The sequence below is a fragment of the Sorghum bicolor genome, chromosome 1 (genome assembly GCF_000003195.3).
Source record: "Sorghum bicolor cultivar BTx623 chromosome 1, Sorghum_bicolor_NCBIv3, whole genome shotgun sequence".
In the NCBI taxonomy this organism is placed as follows: Eukaryota; Viridiplantae; Streptophyta; class Magnoliopsida; order Poales; family Poaceae; genus Sorghum; species Sorghum bicolor.
The window spans coordinates 11,740,662-11,757,805 of record NC_012870.2 but is presented as its reverse complement, the minus strand read 5'-3'; the positions used below and the strand labels follow the sequence as shown (position 1 = coordinate 11,757,805).

At 51.4% G+C, this 17,144-nt stretch overlaps 2 protein-coding genes across 2 annotated transcripts; one reads left to right on the top strand and one right to left on the bottom strand.

Moving 5' to 3' along the window:
* LOC8056760 (auxin-responsive protein SAUR40) lies at positions 1,117–1,819 on the top strand. Its single transcript, XM_021451538.1, has one exon. It carries the CDS (start codon positions 1,243–1,245, stop codon positions 1,585–1,587), a length of 345 nt encoding a protein of 114 aa, XP_021307213.1. The 5' UTR covers positions 1,117–1,242; the 3' UTR covers positions 1,588–1,819.
* On the bottom strand, positions 3,270–5,282 carry LOC8056759 (protein VASP homolog). Its single transcript, XM_002464078.2, has 2 exons — positions 4,850–5,282; positions 3,270–4,181 (listed from the first exon to the last, which is right to left on the bottom strand). Exons 1-2 carry the CDS (start codon positions 4,988–4,990, stop codon positions 3,597–3,599), a joined length of 726 nt encoding a protein of 241 aa, XP_002464123.1. The 5' UTR covers positions 4,991–5,282; the 3' UTR covers positions 3,270–3,596.

The window sequence follows — 17,144 nt, the reverse complement described above, 5'->3', positions numbered from 1 at the left end:
TACATTTGTCCAAAGAGCCAACTTACATAGTTATATATGACCACAGACTATTATTATTTAAAATAAAATTTTAATTTCACTAGCATGTACGGAGTAATTAGTTAAGGAACCATTTTAATTGCAAAACCATGGACATATTTACTTACACCGCCCCTGTATGTGGCACACAATATATATATGTTTGTTTTGAGTTAGTTTCATATATGAACCATGGATGGGTAGTTAGATGAAGATTTTAATAGGGAAATTTATTTTAGTTCACTTTTAATAAAATGGAGGTGGATATTTAGAAAAAAAATTGTCATCGCATACTCCGTCTGTCATGTAATTTAGTGTGTTCTAAAAGTTTTAGGATAACTTAAGAGAATATTTAAATGACGCATGTACTCATAGATTATTTCAATTATAGAGATTGTTTTCAAATCATAGCTTCTTTTTTTTAACAAACCTTGCCAAATTAAAACATATATAGTCATTATGTAGAACATATTGAATTTCAATACAAATTTTAGAAGTCATAGTGCACTATATTTCAGGATAGAGGTAGTAATTATTATTGTATTAGATTATATCAAATTGTTGTCTTGATGTTTTTAATTTTAAAAAATAAGGATCTTTATCAAGATGAACGTGTTGCTCAAAAGGTACAGCAATCTCTGCCATTGGTCTACGTCCACCAAGCAGGGAGGAGGAAATTGGGAGATTGTGACCGGGTTGACCGTATCCATGCACTCTGTCGGCATCATTGACCGGCGGCTAGAAACAATCGCAAAACCTCCGAACACTTTGCCACTTTGCTATGTGAAGAACTGGTGGTGCATCATCTGAGCCGAGCGCTACTAACGTAACGGTGCATCTTTACAAGTTTCTTGCTTTTTGTTAGCTTGTTCCATTCCATCCACACGGTCCACGGACGAACAGCTGCGCTGACAGTAATAGCTAGGACCAGTCGTGCATGCGTGCAAAGCTTTTGCACGACTTGACAAAGACCTGCTCTCCAATCCCTGCAATGCAACTTTTCTTTGCGCAGACACCAGCAGCATCTACAAAGCCTTGACAAATCCCGTCATGCCGCCGTCACCTTCTTCCTTCTCTATATAAACGCTGTGCCGTGCCCATCACCCAGCTACACGGCCGGTGCCACTGCCATATCGCTGCTGCTACGACGACGAGCTATAATTGCACGGTGCGTTGCGTTGCGTTCTATCACAAGACGCGCGCGCGCACGCAGCATAGATATATATGGCGAAGATGCTGTGTAAACGAAAGCAGCAGGCGGCGGCAACGACGAGCAAGCAGCAGGGCTCGACAGCGTCGTCGCCGGTCCGCGCCCGCGCCGGCGCCGGCGACGGGGCAGCGATGCCGAGAGGGTACGTGCCCATGCGGCTCGTTGGCGACGGCGGCGAGGACGAGGAGCATGATGAGACTGTTCTGGTGCCGGTGGCGCTGCTCAAGGAGCCGCGCATGGTGGAGCTGCTGGAGATGGCGGAGCGGCAGTACGGGTACGGCCAGCCCGGCGTGCTGCGGATCCCCTGCGACGCCCGGCGCTTCGAGCAGCTCATGGGTCTGGCGTGCATGGCCAGGTAGCTAGTAGACGGGGGTAGCCTACAGGGGGGGTGCGGTAGTAGTTCTAAAATTTGTCATGTACAAATGGCGTACGCGCGTGCAGCTCAGACGAGTAAGAAGAAATTCTTGTTCATCGGCTGTAAGTGCCCTTTTTTGTATTCTTGTAATAGGCCTTGCAGATGCCTGCAACCATGCATTGGCTTTGCAAATTGAAGCCGTTTGTCTTGCAGCTTCAATCGGGTCACTTCATCAATTGATCCCTCTTGCCATGTGTGTTCGGTCGAACACCACCCAGCGTCATCGCCTATGACGACCCTACTAGAAGGCTAGAATCGATCGATCAAGAATGTGTTCGCTTGTTTAAAAAATCATAACTAAAATTAATATTCACACGTTATGATTAAAAGTGATGTTTATTAATTATTATAAGAGAAAAAAAAATATCACTAAATGACCAACATATTTAACAAATAAACTCAAGCGAACACGTACGACCAAATCACTCCAAGCGCCCACGCGCCATACTACTATGGAAGTAGAGAGCAGGTGTTACTGTACGGGTTCATAAAAAAAGAGTGATAAGAGTACGGAGCGCTGGATAATTATTATTTATTTGTTTTTGGAGCAGAGCTGGATTAGATTCAGATTTGTACGAAAACGTTGTAAAAAAACTTGGATGGGTTCTGGGCTATGCCAAACTTCCCGGGTATGCCAACGCGGGCCACTTTGTAACCGACACGCTGGGCCGAGTTGGAGACGGAGACGGGACTCCACCTCGTGCCTCATATACGCGGGCCGTCCGGCCTTTTGCTAGGCTCCGCAGCCCGCCAAAGGGGGATGCCCGACCAACCTGGGCTACTGTATGGGCAAGCGTTTCTTCCTCATGGGCCCCCATATCGTCGACCAGCAATTCGCCGCCCAGCGAACAAGCTGGGGCCTGCCCTGTCGCTCAAAAACGCCCGTGGCCGGCCAGGGCCAGTTCGCCAGGAATACTGCACTGCTACAAGGAGTACTCCGTACGTGCGTACGCCCATGCTGCGGCGTGTTTAACGCCCGCTGCGCTGAGCCGGCACACGAACAGCACGAACGATTTTGCGCAATCAAGGCCGCAGCGCAGACGCATCACGTAAAACACATTGATGGCGAGCACGGGGGGTACGGTCCCGCTCGGATCGTAGTATCTGCAGGCATGCTCGTACTACGACGTGAACAAACGGTAATGCCTGCCTGCCGGACCTCCAATTCACGAGCGGCTGCTGCGCGTTATTGCTGCTGCGCACAATAACGCCCCCCCCCGCTGCCCGCTGCACCTCTCTTTCCGCGACCACGGACACCCATCGCCATCGCGCCATTAACGCCTACGACGTGCCGCAGGGGCGGGGCTCATCAAGGCGGGCTGCAGCTGCGCCCGCGACGTCAACTCCCTGCCCTGCCCTGGCATTAAAACGGCTGGCCGGCCGGCCGCAGCAGGAGACGCGAACGCGGAATGCCAAGCACTTGCCCCGCCCACCCCCGCCCACATCAGGACTCGCTGCTGCGACCGACGACGGCGACTACGCGATGCGCGTGCAATCAATGCCGCAGGCGACCATGGACGGCGCCCCGGCGATGGCACATCCAAACTTGCAAACGTCACCAGTCACCACCAACGGGCTCGATCGAGCTCGAAACTAGAACATGCAAGATCCAGAGGTTGCACTAGCTTTGATCATCAATTGTGATAGTAGGATTGATTGGTTCTACAGGAGCAGGAACAGAAGCAAGTATCATCATCATTCATGTTCTTATGGGGGGTGTCTGATCGGCCATAAATTTCCTGACAGAACCGAGGGGTGAGGGCATGCATTTCTCTGTTTCATCAGTTAAAACGGGATCCGGACCCAAAAATGGCGCCTCCCCTATGTACCCTATACCCAACTCGGTCCGTGGATCACCACATTACACGACCCTAATTTACGACGTAAGTACGGTAGGAGACGGCAGCCGGTCGATCCATCTAGGCTACGCCATGGCTAACACCTAACAACGAGCTAGGTGCCGAGGTAGCCGACGTTGAGGTCGATCCGCGGCTTCTTGCTGACGGCCGGCGCCGGCGCCGGCGGGGCCGGGACGTGGGACTCGCAGCGCGGGCACCGCGGGTCGCTCCGGGAGATGAGCACGTACAGGAAGCACCTGGGGCACGCCGCGGCCACCATCCCTCCGCCGCCCGCGCCGCCGGAGGGCGAGTCGCACCCGTCGCCCTGCTCCACCCCGCCGCCGCTGCTGTCGCCGCCGCCGCCGCGGCGCTTCACGGAGGACGTGGTCACGGACGACGACGACGGCGACGCGCCCGCGCCGCTGTGCTGCTGCTGGTGCGGATGGGGGGACTGCTGCTGCTTGCCGCGCTCGAACCGCTCCAGCGCCGTCTTCACCTTCTCGATCGTGCACACGCTGTGGTACGTCGTTGTGGCGCCGCCCGCGGAGGCGGAGGCCGCAGCGCTCGGCGCGGGCGCCGGAGCCGGGGCCGTCGTCACGGCGCAGGGCTTCGTGGACGCGGCGGCGGCGGCGACCGGGAACAGGTTGAGGTCCCTCGGCGTCGCCGGGCACGCGTGCTTCTGTTGGGACACCCACCCGGGCTGCACGTGGCCACACAAAACATTAGCTTCATTTCTCAGCAAGCAAGTACAAGTGAAGTGAAGCATAAGCTAATGCAGCTACTGATGCTGGTAATTCCTCTAAACAAGTCTACTAATAAACAAAACCAAATAGGACAGCGTGTGCAAGTACAGATTTTTTTTCTAACAAAATAATAAATCGTGGAACTCTAGGGAATGTTCATGATTCTGGTAGAGCAACTGTTTCAATATAAAATTCAGAGTTGCAGAAAGGCTCGAATTCTAATCACAAGAGAATGGAATTTGGACTTGAAGAACAAAAGACTTTAATAAAATCATAATACTAGCAAAACACTTGGGACTGTCTCTTGGAGGCCTCGACTTCTCCAATCTCCACGTTGGGGAAAGGGATGATTTTTTTTTTCTTCCACCCGAAAAAACTTAAGAACATCAAGGTCAAGGAGCGGTCTTTCAATTCAGTCAAACATCCGTTGCTACTAATTTGGCAAATCAACCGCGTAAGCAGGGCTGATCCGAAGCCGGAGACGGGGAAGAAGAGAACAGAGGCGGAAGCAGAGGAAGAGAGAGAGAGAGAGAGAGAGAGAGAGAGAGAGAGAGAGAGAGAGAGAGAGAGAGGGGGGCTTTCAAAATTCAAGCGCGGACAGCACGGGGCCGAGGGAGGAGCTCACCACGGCGTCATTCCTGGCGGACGCGGCGTCCCTGGCGTCGTCGGAACCGGCGCACCCGCCGAGGAAGTCCCTGGTGACGAGCTCCGCCGCCCTCCCGCCGTTGGCTCCCCGCGCCATGAACCCCAGCGCCTCTGCCGCCATCTCTCTTCGGTTTTCTACCGCGGCATGCAGCGACGTACGGCCGGGGTTGCGCCTTGCCGGTAGCAGAGCAGCTGTCCACGAACGAACACCGCTGAGGCAGCCCAGCTCAAGCTCAAGCGCGTGAAGGACTGAAGGCAGGCAGAGACCAGGGGAAGGAGGACGACGCACTTGCTGCTACTGCTAGCGCTCGCGCAGGAGGAGGAGGAGGAGGAGGGTGTGGGCGGGGGGTGGCCGGCCGGCGAGCAGAGGCAGAACAGGAGACGAGGAGGGGGGAATGAGCGAGTGATAAAAAGGGGTGGGGGGGGGGGGGGGGGGTGTTTGGAGGCATCAGGCACGTATGGGCGCGGCATTAATTAAGGTGCTGGAAAGGCGAGGCATGAGGACAAGATGTGCAATGAATGCGAACGGGGTAGGCCGTGGAGGGCCGCATTGATGGCAGATGGCGCCCGCTGTGTCTGTGTGATGGGGATGGACCAGCCTACGCCACTCGCTGCTGCTGCTGCTCTCTGCCTACTCTCCCCAGTCGTCCCCGCCTAGTACTCGTCGTGTACGCGTAGCCGAGCGGCGCCGGGAGCAGGGGGAGCTCCGGTGCCGTATGGAACTGGTCGTACCGTACAACGCCACACTTGCGGGGTTGCGTGGGGATCACGCGGGACCCACGCCCCGAGATCTTCTTTGGGATCGGTAAACAATTGACATCGACGAAGTAGTCATTTTCTTAATTTTGAGTTGCTTATTATTGTTACTCCAAGAACGTGTGACACAAACCGTTTTTCTCAATTACACATGAAGGAAACTGAGCCCCGGCGCTGGAGCATTATGGGTTTTGATTTGTCCACGAGCCAGAGTGGACAAGGCTTGGACACAAAATCTGCTGTCGAGAAAAAATTCTTTTCCCGCTTCAGCCTAGCCTAAATTTCTGAGTTTAGCTATTTTACACCGCAAAATATATGGATAGCCTTCCCAAGCCTAGGACCAGCCTGAACCCGGGCCAAAAGAGTAGTCCTGACTTGTCTATTGAGACGGTTATAGGTGAGACCTTTTTGGCCTGAAATAGTTGGTTTTTTCTCACTCGACCAGCAAAAATGCTCATGTCTCATTTCAATGAATGAAGCATGTAAAAACGGAAACCAACTAAATCCCATTGGTACAGCTTTTCCATCGACTTCAAGAGCCACTTAGAGTCGTTTTGTGCCAAATGGAGTAAATCAAAATAGCTTCACCAAGGAAGCACCTTAAATCATGCTCTCACAAAGATTTGAGGAGGTAAGAAGCTAGAAATAGTGGCTTCACCTCGACGTGATGAACTAGACATGGTGTTGTGTAAGAGCATGTTAAGGAGTCATACATGTGGAGTCATTTTGCCAAATAGTTTACCAAGACGGCTCCAACTCTATTGATGGAGTTGTTCATGGAGCGGAAGACAACAAAATAGTTTCACTATTAAAGTGGAGCCGTGCTAAACTGGGTCTAACATGGTTTGCACGTTGATGGCCTAGAACTTTGGTTGTACCAATTTTAACTCTAATTTTGTTGCTAAACATTCAAAATGGCCATTTCCTCCATCTTTTTTGTGGGCCTGAGCTCATCCTAGAAGTAACGAGTACATATCGAGTTCTCTAACCCATTATATGCTTCCATGCTCCTATTAAAAAACACATGCCCAAACATGTCAAAAAAATTCCAACAAAAATTTCTTGGATCTTATTGATGAGCTCAAGCTCTTCCTAGAAGTAACAACGACATATTTATTGCATAAACCCTTCACATACTATTGGGGAATGCCCTAGCGGCGACCCCCAAACTTTCCTTCGGCCATAGCAGTACCCTCTCAAAATACACAAAGCCACAAACCTCCGCCACAAAGACCTCTCAAGCGAAGGGTGGGGTAACAAGACACCCGCATCATTTCGCCCACCTTGTTGGCGTCACCTGTCATTGCCTCCACCTCGGCGAGGTCAACCGGATCTATGCTCCATGGCCGGTGGTGTTCTATACAAGTCTTCTTAGCTCCCTTTAAGTCACCCATTTAAAGGTTACCTCGAGAGATTTAGTATAGCCAGTAGGGGCAGGACGCCGAAGCATCTGTGCTAGCACCTTCACCACTTCGGAGCGTCGAGCGAAGACATGCACCCTCGATGAGTAACAGGAAGTGGTCCCCGAAGGCAGAGTCCATCATGACGTTAAGGGGGCTGTTGACACTAAGTACTTAATGGTTTAGATTACCCTAATTGTGCTAAGAATATTATTTTATAATCTTTGTGTAAGGCCCTGTTTAGATTCGAATTTTTTTGCTCAAAGTGGCAAAAATTTTTGTTGTCAGACTTTGAGCTCAGAAATCTCACACACACACAAAAATTTAGGTGTTTAGTTGGTTAAATTTTTTTCTGACACATTCTGGACTGCATGCACAGTTGGAAGGGCATTAAATGATCAGTTTGCAGAAGCATGCACATGCAAACGTTGCTTTGCATGCTGCATGGCTGCACTGTTTACGTGTATATCCATTCTTCACTTAACAGCAAATAACACACATGCATATATATAAACATCCATCAATTGTATTTAATCACAATCACTCAGCCCTATTATTCACCACTATCCCTGTCACTATTTTATGCCGATTACAACTGTTATTCACACATCCACACTCGGTCCTCAAACCAGGACGAACATAATGAGCAAAGTTCGATCAAAACTGTTCATGCGGAAAAAACCATTCAATCAGAAGTGCACAAAGCAAAGCAGTAGCGATTGAATCACGAAACTGATTCATCTGATCCATCTCCTCCTCCACAACCTCAGGATCTGGCTGAAATTCGAATGCCTCTGGTGGCACATAGTTTGCATCCCTATTAAGCTGCTCAAAGTGTCTGTCATGGACTCCACTAGTCCTCATGAAATTGTGTAGAGCCATACAAGAGACTATAATCATACTTTGCTTTACTGTTGAGTATGGGGGAATGTCACGCAACATACGCCACTTCATTTTCATTACGCCAAATGCCCTCTCAACGACATTCCTAAGAGATGAATGCGTAAAGTTGAAGATTTCTTCTTTACCTTGAGGGCCGACGGTTCTATACTCTTGCATATGGTACTTAGTGCCCTTGTATGGGGCTAGATAACCAACACGGTTTGGGTATCCGGAATCAACAAGGTAGTATTTGCCTGTACGTAAATTATCATATCTATGATCACAATCATGCCTAATGAGATAACATGGATCAACATGCGACCTAACAAGAATGTACCTGGAGGTGGATGAGGGAATTGATCAGAGAATGTTGATGTTGCATCATTGAATACCCTCATATCATGAGCAGACCCAGGCCATCCAGCAAGGACAAAACTGAACCTCATGTCAAAGTCACACACAGCCAAGACATTCTGAGTTGTTCTACCCTTGCGGTTCAAGTACTGGATAAACATATTACTAGGCACAGTCATTGGTATGTGGGTTCCATCTATTGCCCCTATGCAGTCTTTGAAGTGTGGATAGAACCTAGGGCTCCTAAGTCTCTCATGCATAGTACTGAATGTAGGGTCAACAGGTTTTAGGATGTCAGCAGCCAACCTATCCATACATACCAACACTTTGTTGAATAGCCTAGAGATAGTACCCATAGACCTCTCAAATCTTTCTTTAGCTTGCCTAACACTTTGACAGTCACCCAGCATCCATAAGAAGATTCCTAGAGCTTCTAAAGAGGTTGATTTCTTACTGGTTTTGAGGCCATAGGTTTGTGTCAGGACTTCATGCAGTTTGTGAGACATTTCAGGGTTCATTCTAAACATGGTGTAGCACCTCTCAGGGTCATGGAGATTATCCATGACCCACTCTATTCCAGGCAACTTAGGGATCCTATAAGGGCGTCTATTCAAGTATTTATCAATATGAAGGGCTTGTTCTAACATACCACTGCTTTGAACTGCATGACTTGACATGAGCTCAATCAGTATCATGTTTTCAATGGCCTCGTCGAATTCATCGCTTAGATCCGAACTGTGGTGAAAGGTCCTTGTTTGGTTTTGGTAATTGAGTGACAACTTAGGTGGACTAATAGTGTTTATGTGAGATACACAGGAGATTAGTCCACAGGTGATTATGTGATGATGGAGGAGCTCATTGCATATGAGACATGACATGGAGTCATGTGACCAAGGTGGAGAAGATCAAGATGAGGCTTGGCTTGATGGACCGGTTGCAAGAGTGAAGGGCAAGTCGGAGGCTTTGAAGCGAGGGACCGCGGGTGACGGTGAAGCTTGAGCAAGACTTGGCGCCGATGGACCGAGGCAACGATGAAGAGCAAGTGAGGTCAAGATCGATGAACCAATACGGTCATGTGATGATATGAAGTGGATCATATCATTTGGTGATTGGTTGGTGCATGTGTTGCATCAACATTGGAGGAGATGGAATGGAAAGCGCAAGGCAAAGGTATAACCTAGGGCATTTCCATTTCACCGGTCATAGGTGTGTAGAGAAGTTTATGACCGGATTTAGGATAGATGGCCGTACTATCAAGAGGGGCAAACTTGTTTGCATATCGGTCATCTAGTGCCACTTGAGCGATCTAACTTTGCATACGTGTTAGGATCGAGTGGCGTGGCAAGTTTGAGAGGCTAACTCCTTTGGGAAAATGTTTGTGAAAATGCTAACACACATGCACATGGTGGTGTACACTTGGTGGTGTTGGCACATTTTGAGAAAAATAAGTGTATATTTTCTATTGCGCCGGTGGGAAATTTGGAGAAGTCGCGGGAGTGTTTCTCAGTTGCAAACATTCACCGGACGCTCAGCGCGGAGGCACCGGACGCTGGCCTTTAGCGTCCGGTGTGCTGTCGGGTGCAGCAGAGTGCACCGGACGCACCGGAGTGAGTCCGGTGCTCAGCGTCCGGTGTGCGGGCTGTTTGGCGACCCTCTCTGCGCACGAGTCAGGTGAGCACCGGACCGTCCGGTGCCTAGCGTCCGGTGAGGTCGCGAGTTTGACAAACTCTCTGCGCACGAGTCCGGTGAGCACCGGACCGTCCGGTGCCCATCGTCCGGTGGTGCTGTGCAGGCGCGCGTGCGAAGTAGCCGTTGGCGGCAACGGTCGACTTCAAACAGCTAGTGACACGTGGCGGTCAGCTGAGCACCGGACGCTGGGTGTTGAGCGTCCGGTGGCTCCCTGTGAGCGTCCGGTGCCCACGTGTTTCGTCCAGTGAAGGGGCAACGGCTAGTTTAGCCCTTGGGGCTATAAATAGAAGTGGTGGCCGGCCTTGGCCGGTGCTGAGCACCCTTGGGACTTAGTGTCCATGCTTAGGGAGTGCTAGTGAAGCCTCTAACTCACATATGCTTGATAGTGATCATCCGATTGTGTGAGTGAGCGATTCTAGTGCGTTGCATTGAGAGATTGCATCGAGTGGCACTAGGTGTTCGTGTTGCAAGCCGGTGGTGCTTGTTACTCTTGGAGGTTGCCACCTCCTAGACGGCTTGGTGGCTTGTGACTCCGTCGAAGCACGCAAGGAGATTGTGCGGTGCTCAGGAGAAGAGATTGTGAGGGGTACGGTGCTCACCCCGCGGGGATCGCGAAGAGCAACTCTAGTTGAGCAAGACGTGAAGAGCAACAAGTGGTCCGGCCGGGTCAAGTGCTAGAGCTTGTGGTAAGCACTCCATGTGGGAGAGTGTGACTTGTGGGTCACCACTAGCAAGAGGACCGGCGGCAACCTTGGAGCTTGTCTCAACGGGGACGTAGCTTGGTGGCAACCAAGTGAACCTCGGGAGAAAATCATCATGTCAACTTTGTCTTCCCATTGGTTTGCAAGTCCCGAACACAAGTTTGTTTTTACATTCATATACTTGTGCTTGTGAAGTTGCTCTTGTAATTAGTTAGCTTGTGTAGCTTGCTAGTTACCTTCTTGCTTGTGTAGCTAGAAGTAGTTCCCTTGCATGACTAATTTGGTTTGTGTAACCTTGTTAGTCACATTGCTTAGTTTGTGTAGCTAAGTAATTTGCGCTCTCTAATTTGGCATTAGTTGCCTTGTTATTGAGCTTGCTAGTGAGCTTAGGCTTTGTGCGCTTTGCCTCACTAGTTTGAATAGGAGCTCCCCCAGTTTGCAAAGTACTAGTTGCATAGGTTTGTGTGACCTTGCTCCTAGAATTGGTTAGGTGAGCTCTTGCTAAGGTAGCACCTTGCTTGCTTGTTTAGGATCTTTTCAAGGTGCTAGAGAACTTAGATAGAGGGGTGTAGTCTTGGCTAGACCGATAGTTTTAATTCCGCATTTGTTTCGGTTAGCCGGCGCGATAAGTTTTAGAAAGGACTATTCACCCCCCTCTAGTCCGCCATCTCGACCCTTCATGTGGTCATCATCTTCTGGTTCATCATCACTAATCACTTCAAGGTCTTCACTACCCTGTCAAATCACATAATCAGGTCAGCCCCCTTTCTCAAATGATATGATGTCCCAAACCATCCACCCAAATAGATTCACATAGCTCGATGGCCATGCAACAGAACATTGAAATTCAACAATAAGCTAAGTCATCACATAGATGGTAGTGCAAAAGGTTCAGATAACAATTTCCTGCAAAAGATCCTAAGTCAACCCCAAACTGACGCCGCATGAGGGGAATTAGTTCACAAAGATGATGATGCTAAAGGTTCAACAAACAAATCCAAACTAAATAAATAGCACAAAAGCTACCAGCATTAAGACTAACTTCATGAACTTCAATTAAGCAGGGGTACTAGTCATCCACCGGGAGGTTTTCGTTGATGATGATCCACCTGGCCTCATCGTCCTTGCAAGAAAGGAAGATGGCCAGTTCAACCTCACTATGGCAGAACTTCCTCATGGCAAGGAAGGACGTCTTGGTATGTGCAGATATTCCCATACCCAGTGCAATGTCATACGCCTTCTCGACCTTCTCTTCCTTTGTCAAAGAAACACGTTTATGCTGGTGCCGCTCATTTCTCTTGTGTTGCATCTCCAGGATGGAACCAAACAAGTTAACCTTCTGCCTCTCAATGTCATTGGCTTCACGCTGATGGGTCTCCCACGACCTAGCAGTGGAGCTCTTAGTCTTCTTGCTAGGGCTGGAGACAGAAGGACTGCTGCTAGAAGGCCTCTTTCTTCCTTGGCTTCCAGGTGTTCCATAGCCTTGGCTTCTAGGTGTGCCATAGCCTTGGCTTCCAGGTGTTGGAACATCTTGTTGTTGGTCATCCTGTGCCTCATCATCGGAATCATCTAAGGGGATGGCACCAGTCTCAGCACCAGTACCAGGCCTGTATGCAGTTGAGCCATCAACTGTCCATCCTTCAAATATGTCATCAAGCTGACCAATGTAGTCCGGCATTCCTTGATCCCTTATCTTCATCAATGCCTTCTTCCCCTAGAACAACAATCATATTCTTGTAAGACTGCAAGCATAGTCTTCTATTATAAACCTAAATTAATTGGAGGGTACCTTCGTCTCCCTCTCCCACCAAGCATCATCAGCTTCAATTGTGTTGCCACTACCTCCCAGGCCAGAAGCCTTGCGCAGAGCCTTGCATATCCTCCACTCAGCCTTCAGATCTTGTAGCTTACTAGTAAACTGGTCCTTCTCGTGAACTAACCCAGTAGCCAAGAAGTACCTATGTTTGATGTCTCTCCACCCAGCAACGCGCATGACTCCCTTGTTGTAGTTGCCATTTTTAATTTGAGCGTGGTACACATCAATAAACACGCGGAGTCGTGCCGGATCCCAACTACCATTGTGTTTTAAAACCTAGACCAGAGAACTACTTCAGGTGCAACAAAAGCGCAGAAAAGTATAGAAGAACCCGGATTCGCAATACAAAGAACAATAACACTAAAACTGGCATGAAAATGTACACTATAACAGGCATGACATTGTACGCAATAATAAAAAAAGTACAGTAAAGCATTCATGACAATATAGACGACAACAAAAAAAACAGAAATGTAAGATTTTTACCGGATATCGGAAGCCGTCTGTGCCGGGGAGGACTTCTCCTCCTCATGGCCTTGCTCCCCCCGGGGAGCACGGCCCATGCGTGCGCTACCCGCTCCAACAGCTGGCCTTCGGCCACCGGAACCGCCGGGAACGAAAGTCATCCCCGGCGCCGCTGGAGGCTCGAAGTGGCCGTATCCGCCCGGGGAAGAAACGCCTCCCCCAAATCCGCTAGGGAGCCAGGGGATCCGGGACGAAGACGGTTGAAAAGGGCGGCCATCGGGGAGAGGGGAGTCAACGCGGCGAGGAGGGATGAAATTCAAGGAACGGGTCGCGGATCGAGGGGGAACGGGCTGACCTAATCCCATTGGAGTCCAGTCCGAGCCGTAGTTGATGTCCAGAGAGGCCAGACGCGGGTTTAGGAAGCTGCTGCTGCCGGCGCCGTCGTTCGTCAACGGCGGATCTTGGGGGGCGTCATCCATGGTGGCATCATGGACGCCGAACACCTCTTCGTCGGCGTAGTGACCACCGGTGAAGCAGTCGCCGTGGGATCCGTCCATGGATTCGGAGGATGTGGCCGACAAGCGGGGCGACGGCGTGGATTGGGCGGCTAGGGTTTGTTCGCGGGGGAGATGGGAGGATGGCGAGACGGGAGGAGACGGGACGAATGCGGCTAGGGTTTGCGGGAGGATGCGGAAATGAGGGGGCCGCTGGCGGATCTGGATTAAAAGGCGGATTGGTGGGAGTGAGTAAGGAGAGGCAAGGGACCCCCCTAGGACATCATATTCTCTCAACACAAATCAATACAACCAGACGCAGGACGTAGGTATTACGCCAACTTGGCGGCCGAACCTGGATAAAAAGCTTGTCCGTGTCTTGCGTCACCATCGAGTTCGTAGTTCGCGCACCGTCTACCGATAAACTACTACCGTGGGTATACCCCAAGGTAGACTGCCGACCAGATTTCGTCGACAGTGGCGCGCCAGGTAGGGGGTGTGCGTGCAACTTCTCCGGCGAACAAGATGGTCACAATCCCAGCTTCCGCGACCGTGCCCGGAGGCCTCACGTTCACCGTCGGCCAGATCACGTGGACGACGCGTGGTGGTGGCCTAACGACCACGGTTTCGAAAGAAACTCAGATCCAATCTGAGATCACGTCATCTCCGACCACCCGGATGGCAGCACCGAGCGCCCGACCACCGTTCCCGCTCTACAAGGGAAAGAAGATCGACTGCTCGGACCTTCTCCAAGCGCTCGATCGCGCTGATTCCAAGCTACTTGAAGCCTCCCAACTAGTAGATGGAATCCTGCGCCAGCCTGGTCAAGCCGCTTCAATGGATTTTTTCAAATCTCGCCGGCCAACTCGTGTCGTTACACACGAACGGCTGGGAACGTCTCTGACGATAACCTCAACTCCATCAGGACGGACCGTCAAGCTCAAGGAGGAAGATTATCCTTGCGGCCTGAACAACTCGGCCTCTCTCTACTCACGGCACATCCAATCCATTTTCAGCAAGGCAGATTGGCCGCCGAAAAGGAACGATCGACCTGCTCGTCACTACATCAACATGGTGACGATCCGAGAGCCACGGGACGGTCAGGCTTCCAGCACCAACTCGAGCACCAGTTCCGTCCCCACCGAAGTTATAAACTCCGAAGACGAGGACTACAACCTGGATTCACCTTCACACCCTCCGGGTTTTCCTCGTTTCCCGGTATTTCCCCCCCGGCGAGGGGACATTGTTTTCAACGTCAGCGCCGACGAGCCGGTCGTTGATGGAGAAACGGACGAGCAGAGGCAGCTCCGCGAGCAGCGCAACGCCGATCGCGCCCGACGACGCGCACATGAACAACGACAAATTCCACCGCATAACCTCAGCGACGCTTTTGACATGGTCGGGGACCAGCCAGTCTACAAAACGCCAAGCGCCAACGTGGCTGTCGCCATGGCTAATCTGGATCGGCTTCTTGATACCCCTGAGTGCCAGGGAGTCCGAACCAGCGTCCGAGCGCACCTGATTGCCGTAATGGGACAGACAGCCACTCTGCTCAAGAGAGTCCAGGACGTCTCTTATACGGAAGCCACCTCCGACCAGACTAATCGTAGCCGGACCTCACCGCCTCCCAGCAGGCATCACCGCAGCCGCTCTCCCGACAACCATCGAAAAGATTCATAGCGTAACGATGGTGGTCGGGATACTGACGGTCACCGCAAGCGCGGACAAGAAGTAAACCAGCACAGGGATCTCCGATACAACATCCCTCCCAAAGATGCCCGGGACCGCATCAACAGGCGCGCCACAGAGAGGGCAGTCCACGAAAACCTGCGCCGTATCGAGTACGATGCAACGCACGGCCCCCCGGGCCTAAGACAGTTCTCCTCACACCTCCGCCAGGTCGTGTGGCCCCGCAATTTCAAGCTTGAAAAACTTAAAAAATACGACGGCAAGGAAAATCCAGAGAATTGGATCACTCTCTATGAAATCGCCGTCCGATCAGCAGTGGGAGATGAGCACGTCATGGCCAACTACTTTCCCGTAGTCCTCGACCAGGCCGGTCATCAGTGGCTCCTTGGCTTACCTGAGGACTCCTTCGACTCTTGGGAAGAACTACGCCAGGCTTTCATCGACAACTTCATCGCCACATGCGAGCAGCCTGGAAACAAGTATGACCTCGAAAGGATAAGAGACAGGAAGAATGAACCTCTGCACGATTACATCCGACGATTCTCGGATATGCGCCTTAAGATCCCGAAGATTTCCCACGACGAGGCCATCTCCGCCTTCATCAAGGGCCTGCGTTTCCATGAAGCGCTGAGGAACAAGCTGTTGCGCAAACGGCCAACAACGGTGACGGAGCTCCTCGCCACGGCTAAAAATTACGCCGATGCCGACGATGCGGAGAAACTAATCCGAGACGATGCGAGAGGTCCCGACCAGCCTCCCCGGCGAGATGACGGCCGCGGTCGCTACGACAACAGGAACCACCGCCGCCCCGACAACCGCGATCACAGAGAAGGTTGGGATCGGCGCCGCGACAATCGCGACGATTTCAGAGGAAAGCGCCCCCGCGACTACGACCATGAAGTGAATACGGTCAAGCGTCCCAACGGGCGGCGGGACTACCAACAAGACTACAACAAAACATTGAAGGGACCGTGCCAACTGCATCCAAAGTCTAATCATACCATGGAGGAGTGTCGTGTCCTCAAGAGCATCTACACACGGCGGGCCGCCCAAGACGACTCCACCAAGAAAAATGGCAAGCGAGACGGGCACGACCACGAAGACGAGGACGAGGACCAAGATAGGGACCCCCGACACCAATACGTTAGCCCCACTGACGTGGTCCACTCCATCTTCGGGGGCAAGGTCTCCATCGAATCTAAGCGAGAATGAAAGCTATTAAAGAGAGCCTGCCTCAACATAGACAGCACGGACGGGCTGATCGCAGACCCAAAATTTCCCCCGTGGTCGCACAGAGAGATCTCATTCAGCAGGAAGGATCAGTGGGCCGCTATCCCAGAGCCAGGTCGTTTCCCTTTGATCCTAGACCCTTGCATCAACAGCATCGGATTCGAGCGCGTGCTCGTAGACGGGGGAAGCTCCATCGACATCCTCTTCCGCAACAGTCTGCCCGCTCTCAAGATATCTCCTGCACAACTAAAACCCTACGATGCTCAATTCTGGGGGGTTCTGCCAGGTCAGAGTTCAGTGCCCCTCGGACAGATAACATTGCCTGTCCAATTTGGCACACCCGACCACTTTCGGACAGAGTTCATTAACTTCGTGGTCGTAGACTTTGACGGCACCTACCACGCTATACTAGGCCGACCGTCGCTGACGAAGTTCATGGCAGTCCCGCACTACTCATACCTGGTCCTTAAAATGCCTACGGAGAAAGGTGTCCTAACCGTCAGAGGCAATGTCTATACCGCGTATACCTGCGAAGAAGAGAGCTTCAAGATTACCGAGGCAATCGACCTCTCAATCCGCATGGCAGAAACAACAACTCAAGCCGCGCAGCTGCCTCCCGACCAGCTCCGATTACCCGAGCAGGAGACCGCCAGGAAGAATTCAAAATCCAAGGAGTACAAAGAAGTACAGCTGGTCGACGGCAGCCCCGAGAAGACGGCCCTCATCGGGGCCAATCTGGACCCAAAATAGGAAGACGCGCTCGTCAGGTTTCTAAGGGACAACGTGAGCGTTTTCGCAT

What these genes read in the sequence shown, in the direction of transcription:
- LOC8056760 (XM_021451538.1), top strand. Translation starts at nt 1,243, where the DNA reads ATGGCGAAGATGCTGTGTAAACGAAAGCAGCAGGCGGCGGCAACGACG.
- LOC8056759 (XM_002464078.2), bottom strand. Translation starts at nt 4,990, where the DNA reads ATGGCGGCAGAGGCGCTGGGGTTCATGGCGCGGGGAGCCAACGGCGGG. An exon ending in CCGCCAGGAATGACGCCGTG is followed by an intron (nt 4,182 to 4,849) that starts GTGAGCTCCTCC and finishes GGCCACGTGCAG; the next exon opens with CCCGGGTGGGTGTCCCAACA.